Source organism: Fukomys damarensis, unplaced genomic scaffold (genome assembly GCF_012274545.1).
Source record: "Fukomys damarensis isolate Sample0158 unplaced genomic scaffold, DMR_v1.0_HiC HiC_scaffold_2, whole genome shotgun sequence".
NCBI classification, from domain to species: Eukaryota; Metazoa; Chordata; class Mammalia; order Rodentia; family Bathyergidae; genus Fukomys; species Fukomys damarensis.
In genome coordinates, this window is record NW_022900914.1 from 61,064,450 (window position 1) to 61,088,218 (window position 23,769).

The 23,769-nt window shown below is 46.9% G+C and overlaps 1 protein-coding gene and 1 pseudogene across 3 annotated transcripts; both read left to right on the forward strand.

Moving 5' to 3' along the window:
• On the forward strand, positions 1-21,374 carry Thnsl2 (threonine synthase like 2). Of its 3 annotated transcripts, none has more exons than XM_010625629.2 (11): positions 1-38; positions 2,335-2,415; positions 2,921-3,155; positions 9,681-9,875; positions 10,223-10,375; positions 11,767-11,997; positions 15,975-16,123; positions 16,214-16,339; positions 18,415-18,566; positions 18,944-19,196; positions 21,162-21,374. In XM_010625629.2, the coding sequence occupies exons 3-10, from the start codon at positions 2,933-2,935 to the stop codon at positions 19,164-19,166; spliced, it is 1,452 nt and encodes a 483-aa protein (XP_010623931.1). In that variant the 5' UTR covers positions 1-38; positions 2,335-2,415; positions 2,921-2,932; the 3' UTR covers positions 19,167-19,196; positions 21,162-21,374. The 3 variants fall into 3 exon arrangements, with proteins under 3 accessions (XP_010623931.1, XP_010623933.1, XP_010623932.1); XM_010625630.3 differs by having other exon boundaries at positions 9-38; positions 2,340-2,415; XM_010625631.2 differs by lacking the exon at positions 2,335-2,415 and having other exon boundaries at positions 7-38.
• Positions 3,659-6,373, forward strand: LOC104863308 (annotated as a pseudogene).
• Positions 21,375-23,769: the final 2,395 nt, after the last annotated feature.

Consider the following 23,769-nt stretch of genomic DNA (forward strand, 5'->3'; position numbering starts at 1 on the left):
CGCCCTGGTACCTGGGCGGCCAGCGCGCCCCACATCTGGTAACCGCGCAGCCCCAGCCATGCGCCCAGCCCTCGCCAGGGCTTAGGGAGAGCCGTTCCGACCCGGGCTGTGCTTTCGGTCCCGCTCAACCCGGCGCTGCCTCCCTGTCCAGGGGCTGTAACCTCAGGCGGTGGGAGGGTTCCGGCGCTTGTTGCCTTCTGGCTGGGAGTACTAGACAACCCTGAGACTTGGCTGGGAGCGGTGCCCTAGGTCCCTGTGAACCACTTGTTTGTTTGTTTATTTATTTATGGGGGTACCGGGGATCGAACTCTGGTCCTTGCGCTTGCAAGGCAGGCGGCGGAACCACTGAGCTAAAGCTCCAGCCCCCCGCCTGAGTGTTTAGATTGCCCTGCCTCGGCCTCCGCTCAGGGCACGCGATTGGATCAGCAGCCAGGGAAAAATCCCCCACCCTGCCTGCCCATGTCTTGCTGAAACGCCACCCACCGCACCCCAAGCTCCGCCTTCGGGCGGCTCCTCCTTCCCTTTTATTTATCCTGATTATTGCAGCGTTTTTCTGCCCTGTCTTCACTCTGGAATAATAATCCAGACGAATCTCAAGAAAACATTATTCCAGTAATATACACCAGAGGTCTTCTGGTCAGGTCCCCCATAAAAATCTGATGCCAAGGCTCCTATACAACTGTCCAGCAGAACTGTTTGTCGTCCCCCGCTATCCCCGGCCCAGAGCAGCTGATTCTGTTTCTGGGCTTCCCTGTTGCACTGAGCCCAGGGTTTGTGTGTGCTCTGTACTTTGCCCACTCGGCGTGGGGACACCGCCTCTTGTGCTTGAGCAGAGCTGGGCCAGTCCTTGCCCCTGTGGAGCGTGCACCTGTGCCAGTCCAGCTGCCCCTAACACCCACGTGTGCCTAGCCCAAGCACCCTCTTCCCTCTGCTCCTGGGCAATGTGTCCTCAGCCCCCTTAAAGTGGGGAGCCCAGAGCAGATGAGGTCCATTTCACCCAGATTCTGAAAGTATTTTCTTTCGCTGTGCTTGTAATCCCCAACCCCTCTCCAGGCAGCAGTTTCTCTGTCCCCTGCCTGCAGCATTCTCTTTAGTCTGGTCCTATAGTGCAAACCCCAACGTTCCCTTCTTGCCGCTGTAGCGCCTCAGGCTGTTTGCATTGGTGCTGATCCTGGCCATAGAATTACAGTCAGTGCTCTCTCTGCTGGGCCACCGCCAGTCCTTGGCTCCTGACCCTGCTTCTGCCCTGTGAGACCCGTCTGTGTCGCTCACCCGCTGTGGTTGGCTTTTAGAGCTACCTTGCTTTCATTTGTCAGACATGGACTCCTATGCCGGAGATGCCCCTGGTCTATACCCACTGCCCCAGCATCCCAGTACCGATTCCCTTTCACTTTCCAAAAGACTCATAGTTTGGACAGTCCAACTCACCCTCTTGAGTCTAAATTAGATGCACTTGTGGCTGTAGGCAGGGGAGGGGCCCACAACAGCCCAGTGGGTGTCACTGTGCCCACAGGCACCAGAGGCACTGACTAGGAATTGGTGAGGAACCTTTAAAGTCAATGTCAGCTCATCCCCTTCTTAGAAGCAGAGAGCTTTGTCCCTGGGGGGCCAGGCTTCCTTCCCCTCCAGGCCTGGCACAGAAAGTCTCTGTGGTACCAAGAACTATGTCTAGTCAAATTCATCCCCACGGTTCCTCATGGACCTTTAACACCAGAGACCCTAAATTTGCTGCTGTGATCCCTGTCATCCTCCCATCTCCAAAACAAAATAAAACAAAACAAAAGAGGGAGCTCTGAGTCTGTGACAGGCAGGGCTGATGAGCCATGGCTAGAAAGCTCTAAGGACAGCAAGTCTGCCCTACTAATTAGATCTCTTAAAATGAGGCTTAGAGGTGGGGCACTGTTTATCAAATAAGATAGCCAACTATTCTAGTTTGTCTAGGATTGACAGTTTCCTGGGACAGGGGACTTCAGGGTTTTTGTTTTTGTTTTTTGTTTTGTTTTTTGAGACAGGATCTCATTAGTAGCCCACTGTGGCCTTGAACTCACAGTCATCTTGCCTCAGCCTCCTGAGTGCTAGGATTATAGATGTGTGCCACTATACCCAGTGAGACTTTCAGTTTGAAAACTAGGAAAGTCCTGGAAAACTGGGATGAGTTGTCCCTTTATTCTCACATAAGGTTCTCTCTAGGACTCATTAAAGACTGAGATCTAATTGATCCAGTCAGGGTCCCAGGCATTTGAATCATTTATTTTATTTTATTTTGGGAACTGGGGATTGAACCCAGGGCCTTTGCACGAAGCTATATCCTGAGCCTATTTTTTATTTTTTGAGACAAGTTCTCGCTAAGTGGCTCCAGCTGGACTTGAGCTTTCCTTCCTCCTGCCTCAGCCTCCCACAGTGCTGAGATTACAGGTATGTACCACTATACCTGGCATGTGAATTGTTTTAAATCTTCCAAATTGATTCTAGCAAATTTCTAGAGTTGAAATCCATTAAGTTATATTCGATATCCCTAAATAACCTCTGAAGGTGGGTTGTTTTGAGCAAAGGTGGAGCCATTCATCTCAAAGGGGTGCATGGTCGGGTACGTCAGTCTCCTCATCAAAGGCTATCAGAATACAGTTGCTCACTCTTGCTATTTCTTTCCCCATTCCAAGGCTTTCTTCTCACTCTGATGAGGACTGGGCTTCCACTTTCTCAGCATGCTCCAGTACTACTCTTTCAAGGGAGCAAGCAGTAGCATTGCCTCCTTCTGGCTGGAGTGGCTATGACATGCACAGGACCAGATGAAGTTGGCATGAGGCTACCCTCGTACACAGTGTGGCTCACAGGCCAGAGGAAGAGCCGGCTGTGAGCACCTCAGCCTTGTCCTCTGGGGTCCTGGGAGCTTGAAGATCTGTGACTGTTCTCTCTGCAGGTCTCCAGGATCATGTGGTACATCAGCACCCGGGGGATGACCCCGCGGGTCGACTTTGAGGGGGCCCTGTGCTCTGGCTATGCCCCAGATGGGGGCCTCTATATGCCGGAGGAGCTGCCCCAGCTGGACGGAGAGACCCTGAGGCACTGGAGCTCGCTGTCCTACCCCAGCCTGGTGAAGGAGCTCTGCAGCCTCTTCATCGGCCCTGAGCTCATTCCAAGAGAAGATTTGAATGGTGAGCACCCCATCACCAGCCCCACACCACTTGTAAATCCATCATCCAACAGAGAAAGTCTCTAGTCACACTGCATTACTTTGGCTTTTTTCCCCTTTACTCTAGAATCTCAGAGCCAGGTGTGGTGGCACACACCCGTAATCCTAGCACTTGAGAGGCTGAGGTAGGAGGATTGCCATGAGTTTGAGACCAGCCTGTATTACATAATGCGACTCTGTCTCAAATAAATAATAAGTAAATAAATAAAGTTTGCATTTCAGAAAATACTCTTGATAGGAAGGTTTTTCTTCCTCCAATCCCTCAGCTGCTGTTGCTGCTGCTGCTCAGGAGGTCAGATCTGCCACTGATGGTAATACCAGCATCACTCTGTCCACCTCTGCCAAGAAGAGAAAGTTAAACAGCAGCAGCAGTAGTGGCAATAACAGTAGATAGAGAAGACTTTGGTTCCACCTCTTCCTTTTCTTCCACTCCTCCTTTACCCCCAGGATTCAGCTTCCCTTTCAACCTCGTCCTTCTGCCTGGGGGTTTCCATGGCTTCTTCCAGCCACATAGAGATACAGAAGAAGCTGTGCTTTGAAGACACCCTGGAGTTTGTAGGGTTTGATGCGAAGATAGATGAGGAATCCTCCTCTTCCTCCTCCTCTTCCTCCTCCTCCTCCTTTTCCTACTCCTCTTCCTCCTCCTCCTTTTCCTTATCACCAACTGCTGCATCAGAAGCAGCAACGTAAAAGTAAGAGTATATTCATCTCTTCTGTGGCTTCTGTGCATCATGCAAATGGCCTAGCCAAATCTTCTGCCACCATCTCTAGCTTTGCTAACAGCAAGCGTGGCTCTGCTAAGAAGTTAGTGATCAAGAACTTTAGAGATAAACCTAAGTTACCAGAAAACTACACAGATAAAACATGGCAGAAACTGAAAGACACAGAGGAAGCTATTCAGAATAGTAGTACTTCCATTAAGTACAATTTAGTAGAGCTCTACCAGGCTGTAGAAAAGCTCTGTTCTTACAAGATTTCTGTGAACTTATACAATTACAGCTGAGGTAGATTTGTGAAGATCACATCAAAGCACAAATTCACCAATTCAGAGAGGATTCATTGGATAGTGTTCCTTTTCTTAAGAAGATTGATCGATGCTAGCACAACCATTGTAGGCAAATCAGGAGCATTTTGTTTGTTTGTTTGTTTCTGGATAGAATTTACATTCTTCAGAGTTCAATGCTACCCTCCATTTGGTACACAGACTGGAGTTATTTAGGGCTCATAATGTAAGTGATCAGAAAGTCCAAAATAAGACAACTAAAGGCATTCTTCTGTTGATTGAGAGGGAAAGGAATGGTGAAGCATTTGATAAGAGGTTTACTCCGAAGTCTTTTAAACTTGCTTTCTGATTCGCAAATTTATCAAGATTCCTTTGAATGATGATTTTTGGAAGAAACTAACCAGCTCTATTCAGTCAAAGGCCAAAAGTTAATTCAAGAAAGATTATCTTCATCATGCTAACAAACATCTAAATGAAGAAGCAGACAGACTTATTACTTACTTAGATCAAACTACCCAGAAATCATTAATCGCTACTGTAGAAAAACAACTTCTGGGTGAACATTTAACAGCAATTCTTCAAAAAGGTTTAAATAACCTCCTTGATGAGAACAGAATTCAAGATTTATCTCTCCTGTATCAGCTCTTCAGCAGAGTTTGAGGTGAGTTCAGGTCCTCTTGAAACAACAGAGGATTGAATACATAAAGGCATTTGGGGGCACTATTGTTATTAATTCCCGAAAAGGTAAGACTACGGTTCAAGAATTGCTGGATTTTAAAGATAAAGCTGGCTATAAAACTGATACCTGCTTTCTGAAGAATGAAAAATTTATCAACACTATGAAAGAAGCATTTGAAACATTCATTAACAAAAGACCAAATAAACCTGCTGAACTTATCGCTAAGTATGTAGATTCAAAACCATGTGAGGGCAACAAAGAAGCTACGGATGAAGAACTCGAGAAAATGTTGGATAAAATTATGATCATATTTAAATTTATCTATGGCAAGGATGTTTTTGAGGCCTTTTATAAGCGATATTTAGCCCACTGCCTGTCAGTTGGGAAGAGTGCACCTGTAGATGCTGACAAATCAATGCTGTCCAAACTTAAACATGAATATGGAGCTGCTTTCCCCAGCAAACTTGAAGAAAGGTTTAAAGGCGTGGAACTTTCTAAAGCCATCATGATTCAGTTCAAACAGTATGTGCAGAATCAGAATGTACCCAGGAATACTGAATTAACTGTGAATATCCTAATAATGGGTTACTGGCCAATATACGTGCATGTGGAAGTTCGTTTGCCACCAGGGATGGTAAAACTTCAGGAAATTTTCAAGACATTTTATCTAGGCAAACATAGTGGCAGGAAACTTCAGTGGCAATCGACCCTAGGACACTGCATGCAAAAAGCAGAATTTAAAGGGGGTAAGAAAGAACTTCAGGTCTCTCATTTTCAAACTCTGCTGCTGCTAATGTTTAATGAGGGAGAGGAGTTCAGTTTAGGAGAGATCAAGAGCTGGGGATTTAGCTCAGTGGTTTCACTGCCTGCCTTGCAAGCTCAAGGGTCCAAGTTAGATCCCTCGTACTAAAACAATACTAGCCAGGGATTTAGCTCAGTGTTTCCACCATCTGCCTCGCAGCACAAGGACCCAAGTTCGATCCCTGGTACCAAAGCAACAACAACAACAACAAAAATAGAAGAGATCTAGCAAGCTACTGGAATAGAGGATGGTGAGTTAAGGAGAACGTTGTAGTCATTAGCCTGTGGCAAAGCTAGAATTCGGCAAAAAATCCAAAGGGCAAAGATACTGAAGATGGTGACAGATTTATTTATAAAGATGATTTCAAACACAAACTTTTCTGGGTAATGATAATCAAATCCAGATGAAATGAATGGTTGAAGAGCAAGCAAGCACTGCAAAAAGAGTATTTCAAGATAGACTATCAAATTGATGCTGCCATTGTTCAAATTTTGAAAATGAGAAAGATACTTAGCCACAGTCTCCTTGTTTCCGAGTATAATAGCTAGTTAAATTTTCCAGTAAAGCCTGCTGATCTTAACAAGAGCATAGAATCCTTAGTTGAGTGGGGCTACATGGAAAGAGATAAAGAAAATCCAAACCAGTACAATTGCATTGCATAGAATGTTGGCCTTGGAGCCTTTGGTATCATTTGCAGCAGCCAGTGGAAAAACTAACCTGTTCATTCTGCATTATTTGACTTCTTTTTTATACCGATGACCAAATGAAGCAGTGTAATGGAAATAGTACGGACTTTTTTCTCAGTGTTAATATGCCCATTTTAAAGAGTAATACTTACCCTTTAGAAGAAGAGTAAGTCTAGCTCTTTGCATGTTCTTTAGTATGATGTGCAGAAACTCTTAAGAAAGTACAGGTCTTCATGATTCCACTTTGGAACTGGGGAAGAGGTCCCATGCCTATTAAGGGGGGTGTCTTATACACATACTTAGGAAGCAGAAAATTTATTTTCTTAAAGTGTCATTTGAAGGTACTTAAAACTGAATGCACACTTTAATTACTATACAGAGTTCTGGATGGATTTATCAAATAGAAAAATGACCCTGGACTTTGTTGTTAATCTGTTTCATGATTTTCCTTTGGAAGAAAAATTAGTTGTCATAGCTATTGATATTTTATTAGGCAGTGTTCTCTTACACTGAAAGGGATGTTTTAAAAGTTATTTAGAAACAAGTTTTCAATTAGAGTAACAGTTGCTGTATGATATCTTATATATTCACATCCTAAAATTTTCCATTTGTGAATATGGGATGTGTGTATACAGCTTAGCTCCAAGTTTACTGTGCCAATTAACAGGTACTTATAAAACCAGCTAACATAGAAAAATTGCTGGTCATTTGTATAAGAGCATTGCACATGGTAAGAGAGAAATCCAACTCTTCATAATAAAAATTAATACAATGTGATAATTGCAAAAGAGACCACAATCATTACAGGAGCAAAAATACATCAACTATTTTTCAACCTGCTTTAGATTTTAAGCGTTGTTTGGACATTTCTAGCTTCAACTGGGACCAATACAGATTGTTAGCATTCCCATTTTCTCTACCAAAATTTTCTTTTGGAAGTATCACAAATCTTCTTTGTTGATAAATGAGCCTTTAGTATCATTCTTGTTCCAATTCTCTAAAACCCTAGATATAAAGGTCTCCCCTCATTTTCTCCACATTTGTCCACATACCTCTTTTTGAGGAATTTCAAGTTCTATATTTCTTTCAAAATTGCTTGAAGTTACAAGATCTCATAGCCACTAGACATCTACTTTCAGGGGACTGTTTTATGATTGTTCACATAGAAATTTTCAAAAGTACTATTTTTCAGATCTGTAATGTGAGCAGAAGGCTTAACCAGGAGTGGGTTTTTCTTTGGCCTTCTTATTTATTTTTCCTTGAAGGGATTTGATTCTGAAGGAAATGCAGAAACTTTTGGTTTGTTTTTTAAAAATTAGAACTTCTTTAATGCTTCTTGCAACCTCATATTTCCTTGCCTATTTGGAGCCATTAAGAATGCCTTGGTCCTAATCTTAAACTGAGGAGACTTCAGACTCTCCTGTACCCTAGTGTTGTTTTCTTGAGTTTTGAAAGGCCCGTGGCCAGCCCTATCTATCTATCTATCTATCTATCTATCTATCTATCTATCATCTATCTATCTATCTATCTTAAAGTCACCTGTTCCTCTCTAATTGCATCAGCTTGCACACTGATATCTAACTATGTATATAAAGTATTTAGGACTCCTTGCAAATTCTTTTTGAGCAATCATTGCCTATAATTTCTCAGTTTTTCCTTGGTTTCCTTATAGGAGCTCATCTGGCAAGGAAATGCAGCTAGGTTGCCCTCTCCATACTGGGCCATCTACATCAGTATTCTTACTCTTCCCTGATGGTCTCTTGAGATCTGCAGACTATTACGCCAGACTCAGTAGTTACTCTTAAGCAATTTTAGGTGGAGTTGGTCCTATTAGCAAGAGACTCGATGTCAGCTTCCTTATCCTCAAAGTAGGTTCCTTCCTTTGAAGGTTTTAATTCTTTGAAAAGTTAATACTGTTTCAGCTGAAAAATTAGCAAGATTAGTAAATAAATTAAGGGGAGCTGTTTAATATACTGAAGAGTAGTTACAAACTACATTGGATAATTGTGACTTTCAGTTCTGTATCAGTTTAATTTTTGTGCTTTTTTTCCCTGTGTACATGGTGGTTCTATTTTTCTTCAGTAGAACTTTTATTTTAAAAAGAAAAATAAGTAAATTTTTAAAAAGACAATCTCAGGATTGGAAATCTGAGATTTTTTCATCTATTCCTCTTTCAGAAAGAAGAACATCAAAGTGATCTACAGAGAATTTTTTTCTTTTATTTATTATTTTAAATCCTCTTTAAGATTGGGGATTTTAGGGCCAGGGATTTAGCTCAGTGGTGCCATTCCTGCCTTGTAAGGGCAAGATCCTGAGTTGGATCCCTGGTACCACCAAAAAAACAAAAAAAGATTAGGGATTTTGCAATCATCCTGAGTGGCTTGAATGTTGGGACATTTCCTTTGTGCATATAAAGTGCCAAGACCCTCAGGTCTCTATTTTACCTTCTTTGATGGTAATTCCAAAGGGACTTGGAGGGAGTCCTGCACCAGCTTGTCTCAAACTGCAGTATGCCTATGGATTCCCCTGGGATCTCAGTTAAAAGCAGATTCTGACTCAGCAGGTCTGGGGTGGCCCTGAGAACCCTGAATGTCTATCAAGTGCGCAGATAGGACTAGCGCTGCTGGTCCATGGACCCCACACTTTGAGTAGCACCAAGAAAGCCCATGATCTAATGGTTGGCGTTTGGGGTTGGAGAGGGTAAAGTACCACTCAAAATGTGTTCTAATGTCAGTAGATGACATTGCTTGGACACTTGTTAGACATCTCCGGCTCTTTTAGGCATACTAATCCAGACCCTGCATTTTAACTAAGATCCTATGTCCTTAGTCTGCTGGTGAGAATTGAGAAGCTGTGTCCTAAAGTGCCTTTTTGTAGGTAAAATTGCTTATCTACTCTGGTTCTGGTGCCATGGGTGTGAGGTATAGTAATGGAAAAGAACCAATAAATGAAATCTGTGTTTAAGAAGGAAAATTGGGAGAATAAGGCATCGATTTGTTTGTTATATAACTACTTAGTTAACGCTCTGTTGAAATGCATGCTTATAAGAAACTCAAACCATGAAAAGTGTATAAACTGAAAAGTGAGTCTTTTTTTTATCCATTCTGGTCTGGGGGAACCCTTAGGAGTAATCTATGATTGATTTAGTGTCTGAATTTTCAGCTTTTTTCTTTTCTAGGCTTAAGCAATCATATTCATAAATGGTAAGAAATTTTTCTGATTTAAAATAAAATTATCTGATCTTTTGTGTGGTAGCAGGAGATGAAAATGTTAAATTTGTAGTGTTCATCTGCCACCCAACCCGCCTGCCCTCACAGGTCTGATCAACCGAGCCTTCAGCAGATTCCGCTCTGGAGATGTGGTCCATCTGCGTAGACTGAAGAATGAGCTGAATGTGTTGGAGCTGTGGTATGGGGTCACATTTGCCTTTAAGGACTTGTCCCTGTCCTGTGCAGCTCAGTTCCTGCAGTACTTCCTGGAGAAGAAGGGGAAACATGTCACTATAGTTGTGGGTACGTATTGTGGGTGCAAGCACAGAGCCTCTTAGTGCCCTAACTTTAGGGACCCACCTGTAAGATGTAAGTCAGGGATGTCTAGACCAAGGTTCTTAACCTCTTCTTTGTCAGCCTGAAAAAAGCTCTAGATCTTCATCAGAATATTATCTCTATATACTCGGACTACTTAAGATTACCAAGTTCAACAGTGTCCTGGATTTTATCCATGGATCGATGAGCTCAGGCTAAGTACTAAATTCCTTTTCCCTTGTGTTGTAGCTTTGTTTGACAGCCATGCTTCAAAGGCCATTTCTTTCCTTTTTCTCCTCCTTGTTCTAACGTGGACTATTCTCCTTCCTATCCAGGAACTTCCGGGGACACAGGAAGTGCTGCCATTGAGAGTGTTCAAGGGGCAAAGAATGTGGATATCATCGTTCTGCTGCCCAAAGGTCACTGCACAAAGATTCAGGAGCTGCAGATGACGACGGTGCTAAAGGAGAATGTACACGTGTTTGGAGGTGGGCGCTGAGGCAGAGCTCTGGAGACAGCGTGGTGCTGCCTTCATGGGGTCTGCTTTGGGATAAAACACCTCAATTGGCTGGCCATCCTTCCTTCTCTTTTGATTACCTCCCTTCCTTTATTTGCCATATTTTGAGGTTGGTATATGAGGCTTGGCTTGGCTCAGAGTGGTCTCCTGGCTGTGCAGTCTCCTAAACTGTTGGAGGTGACAGATATACCAGCCACTAATAACTGTGCAACACAGAAAGGGCAGGTTTGAAATCACCTCATGTAAGTTCCACTTTCTGCTGTCATGTATGAGCCATGGAGCCATGCAGAGATGTAACCTGAGCCAAGCAACTGGGGTTTTGTTCCAGGCACTGAAGTTTAGAGGGCATACACTCAGTAAATAATTAAGGGAATTTGTCACTACATCTTGGCAGATGTAGTGACTAAACTATGCATGTGGTTAGCAGGTCTAAGTATTTAAGATAGGAAGCAGCTCAGTTGTACCCAAACTACGTGATGGATAACTAGTTATATAATAAAATTCCCATCCACATCACCAGAATTGATGCTTTTTGTGATTGGTGAAAAACCATCTCTTTTCATGTCAGAACATCTATTCTGAACAGATCTAGTCAGTATGGAGACAGAGAACAGAGAAGAATGGGGTGAGTGTGGGTGGAGCTTTTCACCTCTAAAATTTCAACCCCTTTCCTTCTGAGCATGGAGAAATGGACCCAGGTATCAGATGAGATCAATATTGATGTGATTACTAGATGGGAAATATGTGTTGGACTCATCGGAAATTCACTTAGAAATTTAGCCAGTAATTCACCTATAAATTAAGCTGATGTGCGCAGGAAAGAGAAGTTCTACCCAAGCAAGCTTACCTAGCACATATGAACAGAGAGCAGAACAGTCACCCTTGGGCTGCAGGTGAAGGCAGGCCACAGGGGCATAGTGACCACATCCTTGCACCCCTGATGGGGCTGTAGAGTACAGGAACAGCGTCTCTCCCAGTTATGCTCAGGTAAACAGCGCCTCCTCCTTGCAGAAGAGTCAGCAAGGTGGATACGACTTACAAAGGGGAATTCTTTCTCCAATATCCCAGAAGGTTGACCTTTTATGTCTTATTTTACATAAAGGTAGAAACATTGGAAATGGCTGCAGCTACATTTTCTGTTCTCTGCAACAAGGACAGATATTCAGGCCCACAAGTAGAGGAGGCCTAGTTTCTGTACCGCGGAGTTTCATGGTGAGTCTGGAAAGCCAGGCCCAGCCGTGGGAAGCTGAGTGCAGGTCCTGGGGCTACAGCACAGCCTGGGAGGGACCTGACTCAGGCCAGTGCTGAGCACTCAGGGGCCTGTCCTGCTCCTGAGAGCTGCACTCTCCTCATTCCCAACAGTGGAAGGAAACAGTGACGAGCTGGATGAGCCCATCAAGGCCATGTTCACCGATGTGGCTTTTGTCAAGAAGCACAACCTGATGAGCCTGAATTCAATCAACTGGTGTCGGGTCCTTGTGCAAATGGCCCACCACTTCTTCGCTTACTTCCGGTGCTCGCCCTCCTTGGACACACACACCCTTCCCCCCGTGGAAGTGGTTGTGCCTACAGGAGCTGGTGGCAACCTTGCAGGTGAGGAGACCCTGGATGCGAATGGGCCTTCTGGAAATCTGCCTGCAACCCCAGTCTTTCCAGCTGCCCTTTGGCTGCAGCTGTGAAGAACAAGAGGGGTGAGTCCTTTTTCTGAAGGTGACAGGAGACCACACAGAACAACCCAGACTATTTCCTCCCTGGCTTCCTGTGAGGATGTCTTGAGCTCTTCCTGCTCAGCCCCAGGTGCTCCAGCAGCCTGGCCTGCTGTGCTCCTTGCACATGAGGAGAGACGAAGTCAGGGATTAGCACTGGAGTCCACCCCAGTGGGTTCTCCCAGAACATAGACTTTACTCCCAGCGTGGCCAGCCACTTGCTGCAGGGCGAGTGGCTTGGTAGCACAGTGTGGTCCTGCTGTGGGCACACTCCCCAAGCAGCACGTGAGGCACGGCGGGTCCTGGGCTTAGGCCTCTGTCCCCAGTTCGTTCTTTCTTAGCTGAGTGGCCATGGGGTGGTCCCTTTGGCACCACTGTGAAGAGATTGGTCACTTACCATATTTCCGAGGACCACTGCTGGGAGGAGCAAGTAAGATTCCCCTGTGCATACGACCTCTGTCAGGGTAAATTGTGGCCCAGCTGCATGGTACTAAAATCATTTTCTCAGGAACAATTAACATTTTCAGGCACTTACTGTGCATCAGACACTGTGCTAAATGTTTCCCATGTTTTAACTTATTTAATCCTCACGTGGGCCTGAGAGAAGGACAATGCAGTTGTTCCACTGTGTACAGGAGGCCACAAGGACACCACAGAAGCTTGACATCACATTTGCCTGTGCCCCACACATGTTCCACTGTGTGTTTAAATCAGGCTCGTGCAACCCACAGCCCATGGGTTGAACCATGCAGCTCTGTGGGGCATACAGTGTTGCAGGGCCGGCTCTGCCTCACGTGGTGGCCACATGCGGGCAGCAGGTCTGAAACCTGCATGTATTGGTGCTGCATGCATGTGTGTGTGACTTGGAGAAAGTGCAGCTATTACCGAGCAGAGTCCTACCTTCCACGGGGCTGTGTGTGTGTGTGTGTGTGTGTGTGTACAGGTGCTATTGTTATTAAGACAATTTCTTTTCACTCTGAAGAGCCAAAAGGTGGGACACCCATGGTTCACCTCTAGATCATCTCTAATGCCTAATACAATATGTGACTGCTATCTGAATAGTTGTTATACTATATAACTTAGGAAATAATTGTAAGAAAAAAGCCTGAACAGGTTCGGTACAGACAATTACAAACATTTTTTTCAATCCCTGGTTGGTTGAATCTGTAGATGTAAAACCTGCAAATACAGCGTGCTGACTGTAATTTTATTTCCATTTTTATGTATTTATTTCCAGAGTTAGGTATTGAACCCAGGGTCTTCATATGGAGCTATATTTTTTCAGCCCAGTTTTTGTTTGTTTGTTTTTTGAGACAGTCTTGCTCTTTCACTAAGTTGCCTATGATGGGGTTGAACTTGAGATCCTCTTGCCTCAGCTTCTCGGAGTGCAGGAGTTGCAGTGTTATTTTCCTTTTATAATGAGGAAACAGAGGCAAAGAGCCCAGCTTGGTCAGTAGCAGAGCCAGGATGACACACAGGACCAGCCAGAGCCAGGCTCCTTGCCGGCTCTCATGGCTGGTGGCGCTGCTTTCTGGTAGCTCTTTTGGGCCATTGCTTCTGAGGGCTCTGGGGGTGGAGGCTGTGGTTGGGAACTTCTCAGCCTCTTCCTCTAACAGGATGGGAAGAACGGGGCTGGCAGTTAGGCTTCCTGTCCACATCACCCCCAGCCATGATGCCCCTTCAGCTGCACAACCTGTGGGCCTTGGCCGAGGGTGTTCCCGTCTGTCCTTGCTCTATCAGAAACCTTTGACTCTAAGCCCCCTTATCCTCCTGGATTTCCATCTGTCCTCTGTCATCCAGGACCTCGTGACATTTCATAAGCATCAAGTGCAACAAGAATGTGAATGTGTGTTGCCAACCCCAGTGATGTTGGGCTGGGGCGTCTACTCCGAACTCCCCTGAGCTGCTCTCCACAGGAAGGACACTCAGGAAAGTGTACCAAACCTTCCTAAACTATGCCCCGGGTCTGGGCTCTCATCACTCAGAGACCTGCCGTTGAGTGGCCGACCGTGCTTCTCTGTCCTCCGTAGCATCCCCAGGAAGTGCTGTCCAAGGCTGCTGACTACAGGAGGCCGGGTCTAGGCAAGAGTGTATTCTCTGCTCAGACACACTTTTGAATCTGGATTCTTGCCACTTAGCAGCCCTTGGATGGGACAGCCAACTTTCATTTTCTCTTCCTGGGGTTGCTGCAAAGTAGTGAGCCTATGTGTTCGTACCCAGTGAGTGGCTGTCACACAGAATAGCCTCAGGTAGAAAAGAGCACGGTGACGTGCTCCTCTCTCTGTTGTGTGCCAGTTTTATTACTGTGATTCACATATCATCCATCAGTTGAAGTGTTTACAGTTGAAAGGTTTTTGTGTATTCACAGATTTGTGTAGCCATCTCCAGAATCGATTTTAGATCACTTAACAAGGAAAGGAAACCTGGGCTAGGGAATGCGGCTTTGTGGTAGAGAGCTTGCCTAGCATGTGTAAGGCTCTGGGCTTAATCCCAAGCATGACCAAAAAACAAATAAATAAAGAAAAAAACTATAGCCTTGTACCCATTCACAGTCGTTTGCATTTTCCTGGGAACTTCCCCTCCCAGCCTGAGGTACCACTCATTTGTTTTTTCTCTAGATTTTCCTGTTGAGGACATGGACCCATGAACCATGTGGCCTTTGTGTTTGGCTTCTTACATGTGGCATAATGTTTTCCGGGTTTATCAATGTTGTGACGCATGTCTGTATTTATTCTGTTTCATGGAGGTATCACATTTAGTTAACCAATATACTAGTGGACATTTAGTTTTGAAACTGTTTGGGTATTTTGAGTAATGCTGAATGAACATTTGTGTACAAGTTTGTATACAGGCCTCTATTCTCATTTCTTTCAGGTATATACCTAGAAGTGCAATTGCTCAGTCATATGGTAACTCTATGTTAAACATTTTGGGGAGCTTTCCTCTGTTTTTTGGAGTAGATGCATCATTTCACATCCCCACCAGCAATGTGGAAATTTTTCACTTTCTCCGCATCCTCAGCAACACTTTGTATTATCTGCCTTTTTAAATGTAGCTGTCCTTGTGGTTGTAAAGTGGCATCTCTATGTGGTTTTGGTTTCTATTTCCCTGACGATTAATTATGTTGAGTGTCTTTTTCCTTATTTGTTGGTCATTTATATCATTGCAGAAGTGTCTAGTCAGATATTTTACCTATTTTTAAATTGAATTATTGGTGTTTTGATTGTTTAATTGTAACAGTTCTTTATATATTGTGGGTATAAGTCCCAATCAGATACATGACTAGCAAATATTTTTCCCATTCTATGAGTTATTGTTCCACTTTTTCAACAGTGTGTTAGCTTTGTATTACTATGACAAATACCTGAGATAAAGAACTTCAAAGAGGGAAGGTTTATTTCAGCTCATGGTTTCAAAGGTTCCAGTCCATAGTCGGCCAGCTGCATTGTCTTAGGTTGTGGTGAGGTAGAAACATCATGGTGAACATCATCAAGATGAGAAACATCATCAAGGTGAGAATTCTACTCACCCTGTGGCAGCCAGAAAATGAGGGTAGGGGAGAAAAAGGGGCTGGAAACAGCTATGTCATTCAAAAGCATGAGGACAGGATCAACCCATTAATGAAGTCAGTGCCCTCTGGATCCAGTCCTCTCTGTAGGCTCCACCTCTGAACACTGCTACAGTGGTAATCAAGCCCTCAATACGGAAGTCTTCATACTTAAATCAAAACAGATAGTGTCCTTTGAACCACAGAAAGCTCAAAGAGCATAAAAGCTTCTTAATTGTGATAAAGCCCACTTTCTAAAAGAAAACTTGGTTTTGCTTTTGTTTCTAAACACACTTCTTTTCCTGTCTTGACTCAAGCTGGGTGCCTGGCTCAGAAGATGGGGCTGCCGATCTGCCTGGTGGTGGCAGTGAACCACAATGACATCATCCACAGGGCCATCCAGCGGGGGGACTTCTCTCTATCTGCGGCTGTCAGACCAAGCTTGGCATCAGCCATGGATATACAGGTGGGGCTGGATGGGGTGGCCCAGGTGTTGGTCAGGCAGAGCCAGACAAGGACTGAAATAGGGGTGCTTGGGACTCTGCCTTTCTGCCAGGTGCCCTACAACATGGAGAGGATCTTCTGGCTGTTCTCCGGCTCCAACAGCGAGGTGACAAGGGCCCTCATGGAGCAGTTTGAAAGGACCCAAAGCCTGCATCTACCCAAAGACCTGCACAGCAAGGTCAGTAACTACCCACACCCTAGGGGAAGGGAAGAGGTGTGGCCAGCCTTGAGTAGGGGTGGGCAGCTAGAAGGGGACACCTGCTTTTAGAGCACCTGGAATAAGCCAGGCACATTTCTGGTCACTTTGTGGTGGGTTAATGTATTAAATGAGGAGGGCCAGAAGAATGTGCTTTGTATTCAGATGAGGTGAACCCCAGACCAAGTGTGAGGTACTGCGCCAGGTTTTGAAAGTCTGAGTCTCAATTTCCTTATTTTTAAATGAGGACAAAAGCCAGGTGTGGTGGTACACACCTGTAATCCCAGCACTCAGGAGGCTGAGGCAGGAAGATTGCCCACAATTTGAAGTCAGCCTAGGTTACATAGTGTGTTCAAGGCCAGTCTGAACTATGTAGTGAGGAGAACCTGTCTCAAAATTAAAAAAAAAAAGTCAAAAAACCAATAAATAAACAAAAAAGGAATAATAAGAATGCCTACCTCATGAAGTTTCTGTGAATTTTAAGTCAAATAACATGTGTGAGGCACTTTGCAAACTGCTTGGTAATATAAGGCTTCAAATGTTGACTGTTATTGTTTTTATTTATTATAGTTGCTAATTTCTAATAATAGCAACAACTGGCAAACAAGGATAAAACCATGTTTTCCTTACAGTATAAGCAGAGACCATTTTTCCCATTGAATATTCTCTCTCTCTCTCTCTCTCTCTCTCTCTCTCTCTGAGACATTTTGTTTAGAAGTTGGAAAAGATCACATTTATTTTAAAGCAGCCTGGTGATGTTACTTATTTTATGTATCAAATACAGGATTTTTGAAGGTGCCTTTAATTTCCCACATTCCCAATAAGCAGGCAAGTGGACTCTGTGCTCCAGGGAGCAGGACCTTGTTACCTTGCCCCAGCTCTAATCAAATCGGGTTCCTCTGTAGAGCTGTACTGTGCTCCTTCGGGCTTGTGTATTCTGGTGTTACCTCTTGCCTGTGTCTGAAGAGAATCCTCATGCCCATTGGTCTTCTCAGGTCGTTCAGTTGACCTGTCCCCAACATAATCCTGCATGGTCAGTGACCTTCTCAGTGAACTGTTTTCTCAAAACCGAGGCAGTTCTCCAGGCTAAGCCAAACCCACGCACCCGGGAGTGCAATTTCTGTCTTCTGGACTCTATGCTTTGGATGAAGTCAAACAACCATTTTGGGGGTTCATAGTTGGTTTTGGCATCCACAGTCCTTCTCATGTAACTGAGACGCTCTGTGGAGACAGACACCATGCCCCGCATTCTGCATTTCCTCCCTGGCTGTGCGCACAGGAGACACTCTGTTCGCCAGGAGAGCTTTCATTCACTTATATTCTGTATCTGCTGTGAGCCAGAAACCGTGCTAGGTGCTGGAGATACAAAGGTAAAATACATCTTTGGGACTGGCAGTGTAGCAGCTCAGTGTCAGAGTCCTTGCCTGGCATTCGTGAGGCCCTGAGTTGGTTGGATCTCCAGCACCACAAAAACAAGACAGAAAATGGTGTGGTGGGGGAAGAAAACAAATCACATTCTGTGCCTTCTGTGAACCCTAACAAGGAAGGTTAGGTCGCTCGCTATACAAATGAGCCCAGCATGCTGGTCTCTGTTGCTGTGAGTAGGTGCAGGATGTCTGGTGAGCTGCAAGCATGCAGGACATTGTCAGACAATGACCAATGACACCGGAGTGGGGCGGGCGCTGAGGCTCAGACTGGATTGGAACTGGTGGTTCAGAGCTCTCGCTCGGGAAGCCGGTACAGCAACAACAAAGCACTAGAAACATCGGAACGTGTTTGACCTTCCGTGCCATGTCCAGCTGTCGAGCAAGACTCCAGCTACTTTGCTGATTCATGCGCCACCTCTCAGCTAAAGGTTTTGACCTGAAACACAGATGAGTCCTTCCTCCGAATTGAGTGAAGCAGCTCGGCACTGGGAGAGTGATTTGGAGCCGAATCCACATCCACAGTGGATGTTTCATTTAAGCTCCTGATGCGTAGCTGTATCAGTGGGGTTTTGGTCCCCTCTCTCTGCTCCCTCAGCACTGATGTCCATTCCCGGCTCTGGGACCCTTCAGCTTTCAGAGGCGCTGAGATCTGTTTCCGTGTCAGATGAGGCCATCACCCGGGCCATGGGCCGCTGCTGGGATGAGAACCAGTACTTGCTGTGCCCCCACTCCGCCGTGGCCGTGAGCTACCATTATCAGCAGATGGACGGGGGGCAGCCCAGGTATGGGTGTGGGGTCTGGGTCCCGGGGGGCCTTTAACTTGCAGGGCCCATCCTCCTCCCCAATCCCCCAGGGTGAGGACAGATGGCTTTAGTAGGTGTGTGGTGGTTGCGCCGTGTGCACCGGTGGCCTCAGAAGAGGAAGTGTGACAGATGCCCGGGGCAGCCAGGGAGGAGGGTGTTGTTGAGCTGGGCCCCCAGCTGAGACCTGGGTAGAGTCACGGTAGAGGTGGTGAGTTCAAGGTACCGATCATCCATCTGTCTCTCTGTCCTCTGTGCCCACTCAACTTTCCCCTTCTCCTTCTGGTGCCTTCACCTTCCCCGGCCCTTTTGCTGTGCCCTCACCGGGCCCTTGGCCCCACTGTCCCCATCCCTGATAGTACTCCCCGGTGCTGCCTGGCCTCAGCCTCTGCCGTCAAGTTCCCGGAAGTGGTCCTGGCCGCGGGGCTGACCCCCGAGACACCAAAAGAGATCCTAGCCCTGGAGCGCAAGGAGACACGCTGCACTCCGATGCGGAGAGGAGATGACTGGACGCGGATGCTTCGGGCCACAATCGAGGACCTAAGCGGGCGATGGAGGGATCGATCCTTACGTGTCTTGTAGTAGCCTTGCTGGAGCTCCGATCATGGGGAGGTGAGCCCATGACGTACCGTGAAGAGTGGGCGGAGGAGATAATGGGCAGCTGCTAGGCAGGGTCCCAGGCCAGCTGCTTTTGCTGTGTACCTGTCTGCTGTAGCCCTATTCCCGGCAGCGCAGCTCCCGGTCATTGGAGGGCCTGAGTAAGGGCCGTGGCCGGTGTTGAAAACACCTCAACTTGTCAGAGGCTTCCAGTGTTGCAGTGTTGGGAATCCCTGGGATAAACATGCTGTTTGATCTGATGGGGACCCCTTCCCAGCAGAGCCAGGGAACGTGTGCAGCCCTGGTGGCCCCAGATGTGGGGTCGAGGTGTCTGATATCCACCTACTGCTCTGATTTGGACCAGGCTTGCCAGGCAGCAGAACAGGCCAGGGGTGTGGGCCCTAGAGCGAGGGCTGCAGAGGAGAGTTCGGTTGGGGATTACAGATCCAGGTTGTGTGGGAGGCACAGATAGCTTTGATTTGCAAACAGGGTATGCTGTCCTGTTCTTCACATATCGAGTCCACAGCAGAACTGTTTATTTATGTTACTGGATTCAGATCCCTTGGGCATCAGAGGACTTTTAGACAAACCCAGGCAAGTGACTATCCGTGTCAGCTTCATGCCATGGAACTGGGGTCCCCTCTGGGAATGGGCTAGAGGCATAGGGTAGAGGGTTTTTTTCCTCCACCACTAGAGGATACTGTTGCCCCACCTGTTGGGCTGCTGTAACCAGACCCAGTGGACATCTGACCTCAGGAGGCCTTCCCTGGCTCTGGAGGCTGAGGTGCTGGTCAGCCATGACTGAGTCTGCCTGGAGTTGCCCGTCAGGACACGCCAGCCCCGAATCTCCATGATGCCCAGGGATTGAGGGAAGTTCTGCGAGGCATCAGCTACTGGGGGGCTTGACTTTGAAGCCTGACATTCATACCAAGAGGGGCCCTAGAGCGTTCCTAAAGGAATGACAGTGGCTCCCTGTGGGCTGCAGTGCTTGATGGTTTCTCAGACACCGAAACCCACAGCAGCAGACTCTGGTGGAGTTTCTGGGGCCACCTACCCACTTGGAACAGTAGGCCTGGTGCATAGGGGCCCCGATGTTGTTTGAGGCCCTCGAAAATGTTTTAATTTTTTTAAACGCAAGGAATACCATCCAGCTTGGATTATATTCATCTTTCCACCAGCTCAGTTGTACAATTCTAAATAGTTTTCTAGAAGGCCCACGAAAGCCAGTTGGTACTTTACAAAACTTAGCTCATTTGACCTTGAGTAGGTCAACCTGTGGAGTAGGTGCTATCATTTTCCCCATTTTACAGATTAGGAAACTGAGGCTCTGAGAGGTGAGGTAACCAGTCAGAATGCCGTGAGTGAGCGCAAAGGCTGGGACTTGAGCCTTGGAGTCTGATGTGCAGTGTCTTATCTACAGCCAGGCGTTTCTGTGGAGCCCACTCTGCTGTTCGCCTGTCTCCATCCTTCCCTGGGTGGCCCTGCTCCTGGGTCCCCACTCTCCTTTCTGAGATGGATTTGAGAGTACAGCTGTGCTTCACCAAGAAGCCTGTGGGAGGCGCTGCAGCCCTGCTTCCCTGCTGGCCAGTGTCTCCTCATCCTTTGTCCTTTCTGAGGACCTTGGGGCAGGCCTAGGGGTGCAGGGAAACCCTGTCTATACTCTGCTCGTCCTGGGACCTGCCCATCTCTGAGAGGCCACCACACTGCAAGAGGAGCGGAATAAAGTCACTGCCGCAGCACAGGCAGACAGGAAGCATGGACCCGGACACACTGGCCTCCGGGGAAGGATCGACACCACTTCACACCTGTCCCGGAAGGAAAGGAGGAAAGGCGTGGGGGAGGGGCAGGAATGAGAAGTTTGAAGATGCGCCCACCCCCGTAAATGTACCACATGCCATCATGGGCTGCGGTGAGTGTGTCCCAATCTATATGTAGCTATTACAGCTCACAGTCCTCAGAATGCAACTCATGTCCTTACAGAAAGAGGAAATGAGGACCCAGACGTGGGCATAGAGAACAGCATGGGAAGGCGCCACCTGCAATCTGAAGAGAAGCCTTAACCACTGGCACCTGGATCTCAGATGTGTATCCTTCAGCACTGGCAGGAAATAAATTTCTGTCTACTAAAACCACACAGGCTGTGGTCTGCCCTTGTATCAGCCTGTGCCAACACACACACACACACACACACACACACACACACAGATCCTGCTACCAATAGAAGCTAGCCCAACTTGAAATCTTCTATGAGGAGTCCACTTTCTGGTACTATGATTATAAATAAGCTCTCCTGTCCTCAAGCCTCAGTTTCCTCTTCTGCTAATCAGAACACTTACCTTGCAGGTTTACTTTGAGGATTATCTGACACGATGTATTTTCAAGTGCTAGGTAAACTCTCAAATGCCATACAAATGGTTCTTCCTATTAACACAATTATAGTCTGCACAGAACAATTTAGTACTTTTAAGCTACCTTGTGTTTTCTACTAATTGCCTCAGGAATTAGTCTTATCTTGCCTGGGAGTTGGCCTCTCCCTTGGAGAGAAAGTTCTTTTTTAGGCCCGCAGTGCTGACATAGCTCTGGGCACAGTGTTGGAAGCTGACCTGGCCCACCTGATGTGGCCACCAGCAGGACCTGCTAGGGCTGTCTGGGGGCCCAGTGCCATAGATTCATTGGTAGTGGTTCTGCTAGCCAGTTCGTGAGCCCTGTTAACTTGCAGTCATGATGCCAATGCAGTGACTTCCTCTTGTGTATTAGAGCTGGGCTGAGCCCTTTGTAAAGTCATTTTCTGGACACTGATTATTCTAACACTCAGGAAAAGTGTCTGAGCCAGGATCCCCATTTTACAGATGAGGTTATGAAATTCAGAGAGGTTAGGTCACTTTTCCAAAACCACACAGCCAGTAAGCGGTAGAGGAGAGATGTAAGGCAGAGGGTAGCGAAATAACCAACAGTGCTAAACCACCAGGGGAGGTTCTTGGAGCCTCCTGTTAGAGCATGTGATGGTCTGGGGGCTGGATGGGAGGTGGGGCTGTCTAGGGGTGACAGGTGATTGTTCTGGGGAGGGAGTTCTTCCCCCTGGCCTGGGTTCCCTTGTGGTGTCTGGTCAAGGTGTGGATATTGCTGTGGGAAGAGGGTGACAGTGGTTCTGGGGGATTTTCAGGTGCTGGCATGGATCCTGCACCTGATAGGCCCCACTGGAAAGACTCAGAATGGGACTTCTGCGTGCCAGGTGTGGTGGGGCACACCTATAATCCCGGCGCTCAGGAGGCCGAGGCAAGAGGATTGCCACTAGTTCAAGGCCAGCCTGAACTATGTAGACCCTGTCTCAAAAAATGGAAATAGAAGAAGAAGAAGGAGAAAGAGAAAGAAGAATGTGGGAGTTTTTGTTGAGTCTCTCAGCTGTGTCCTAAATTAACATGGAATAAGCAGTGTGGGGAGGACTAGGCCACTCAGCTCCTGGAAAGAGGACAGGGAGGACTCCTCTATGCCTCAGCCCAAGAAAGCATCATCCTTCCCAGAGCCACCCTTTCAGTCCCCACCCTCTGTTCTGAGCCCTGGTGAGCTGGGCAAATGCTGAAGGCCAAAGCAGAGACTTCCTGTTGTGTCAGGCAGGGATGGGCACCTAGGAAAGAGGAAAGCAGAAGACGTGGCTGGGCCTGACAAGTGCAGAGATGCCAGAGCTGCGGCCACATCCAGAGCTGCCTGGTTCTCCATGCAGGGACATGGGCTGCCCTCCTGCGGCCCTTCACTTCCCCTCCAGCACTGAGTGGGTGTTGCAGTGTTGGTTTAGGCTCGTACCCCGCTGCCTAAGCATTCTCCAAGAGCCGCTACAAGCCTAGAACCTGGCCCCAGAACCTAGCCATCCATCCCTGAGGACATTAGGCTGAGCAGAACCAGCAGGAGGCGCTGAGAGCCCAGAAAGATGCCGGGCAGGGCACAGATGGGGAGTGGGGAAGGCTGAGTGGAGTCTCCGAGCCAGCTGAACGGAAGAGGAGCCCTCTGGATTCAGGACTGTTTTCATCTCCTCTTCTGTGGTTTGGTCATTATTGTAAACCAGCATCTTGGAGCAGGCATAGGGCTTCTGTCGCTGATAGAAATATCTGCATGTGACTGGGCCCCAGTCCCTTGTGGGACAGGTGCGAAGTGGCATTAGACCTTCTGGCCAGGATGAAACCACATGGAGCCTCCCCTTGGCTTGGCTACATCTCACACCCCTCCTCCTGCTCCTCGATAGTGTGTCCCTCCCACCATCCTTCATCCAAGGCTCACAGAGCTTGCCTGGAAAACTGACTCAGTCTAAGTCAGGAGGATTCAGAAAGTTTGGAGCTGCTCTCTGTGCAATGTTCCAGCAAACAAAGGTCACTGTGCCCGGGCCCTGGCTGGTTCTGGATAAACACCCCCATCTGAGTCCTGAACTCCCACACACACACACACACACACACACCTTCACTACCCACTCCCCCCCACACACACACCACAGCCTTGCTAACTTTGTTCTTTGGAAGTCAGGCCCTGATGGTCACAGGGGGCATCGGACCTCCAAAGTTTTGTGGGGTTTTTTGTTTTGTTTCATTTTTGTATTTTT

Bases quoted from the DNA above. Each gene is read 5' to 3' on its own strand.
- Thnsl2 (XM_010625629.2), top strand. From the start codon at position 2,933: ATGTGGTACATCAGCACCCGGGGGATGACCCCGCGGGTCGACTTTGAG. The intron at 10,376-11,766 runs GTGGGCGCTGAG...CATTCCCAACAG, and splicing joins GAATGTACACGTGTTTGGAG to TGGAAGGAAACAGTGACGAG. The intron at 16,340-18,414 runs GTCAGTAACTAC...GGGACCCTTCAG, and splicing joins CCAAAGACCTGCACAGCAAG to CTTTCAGAGGCGCTGAGATC.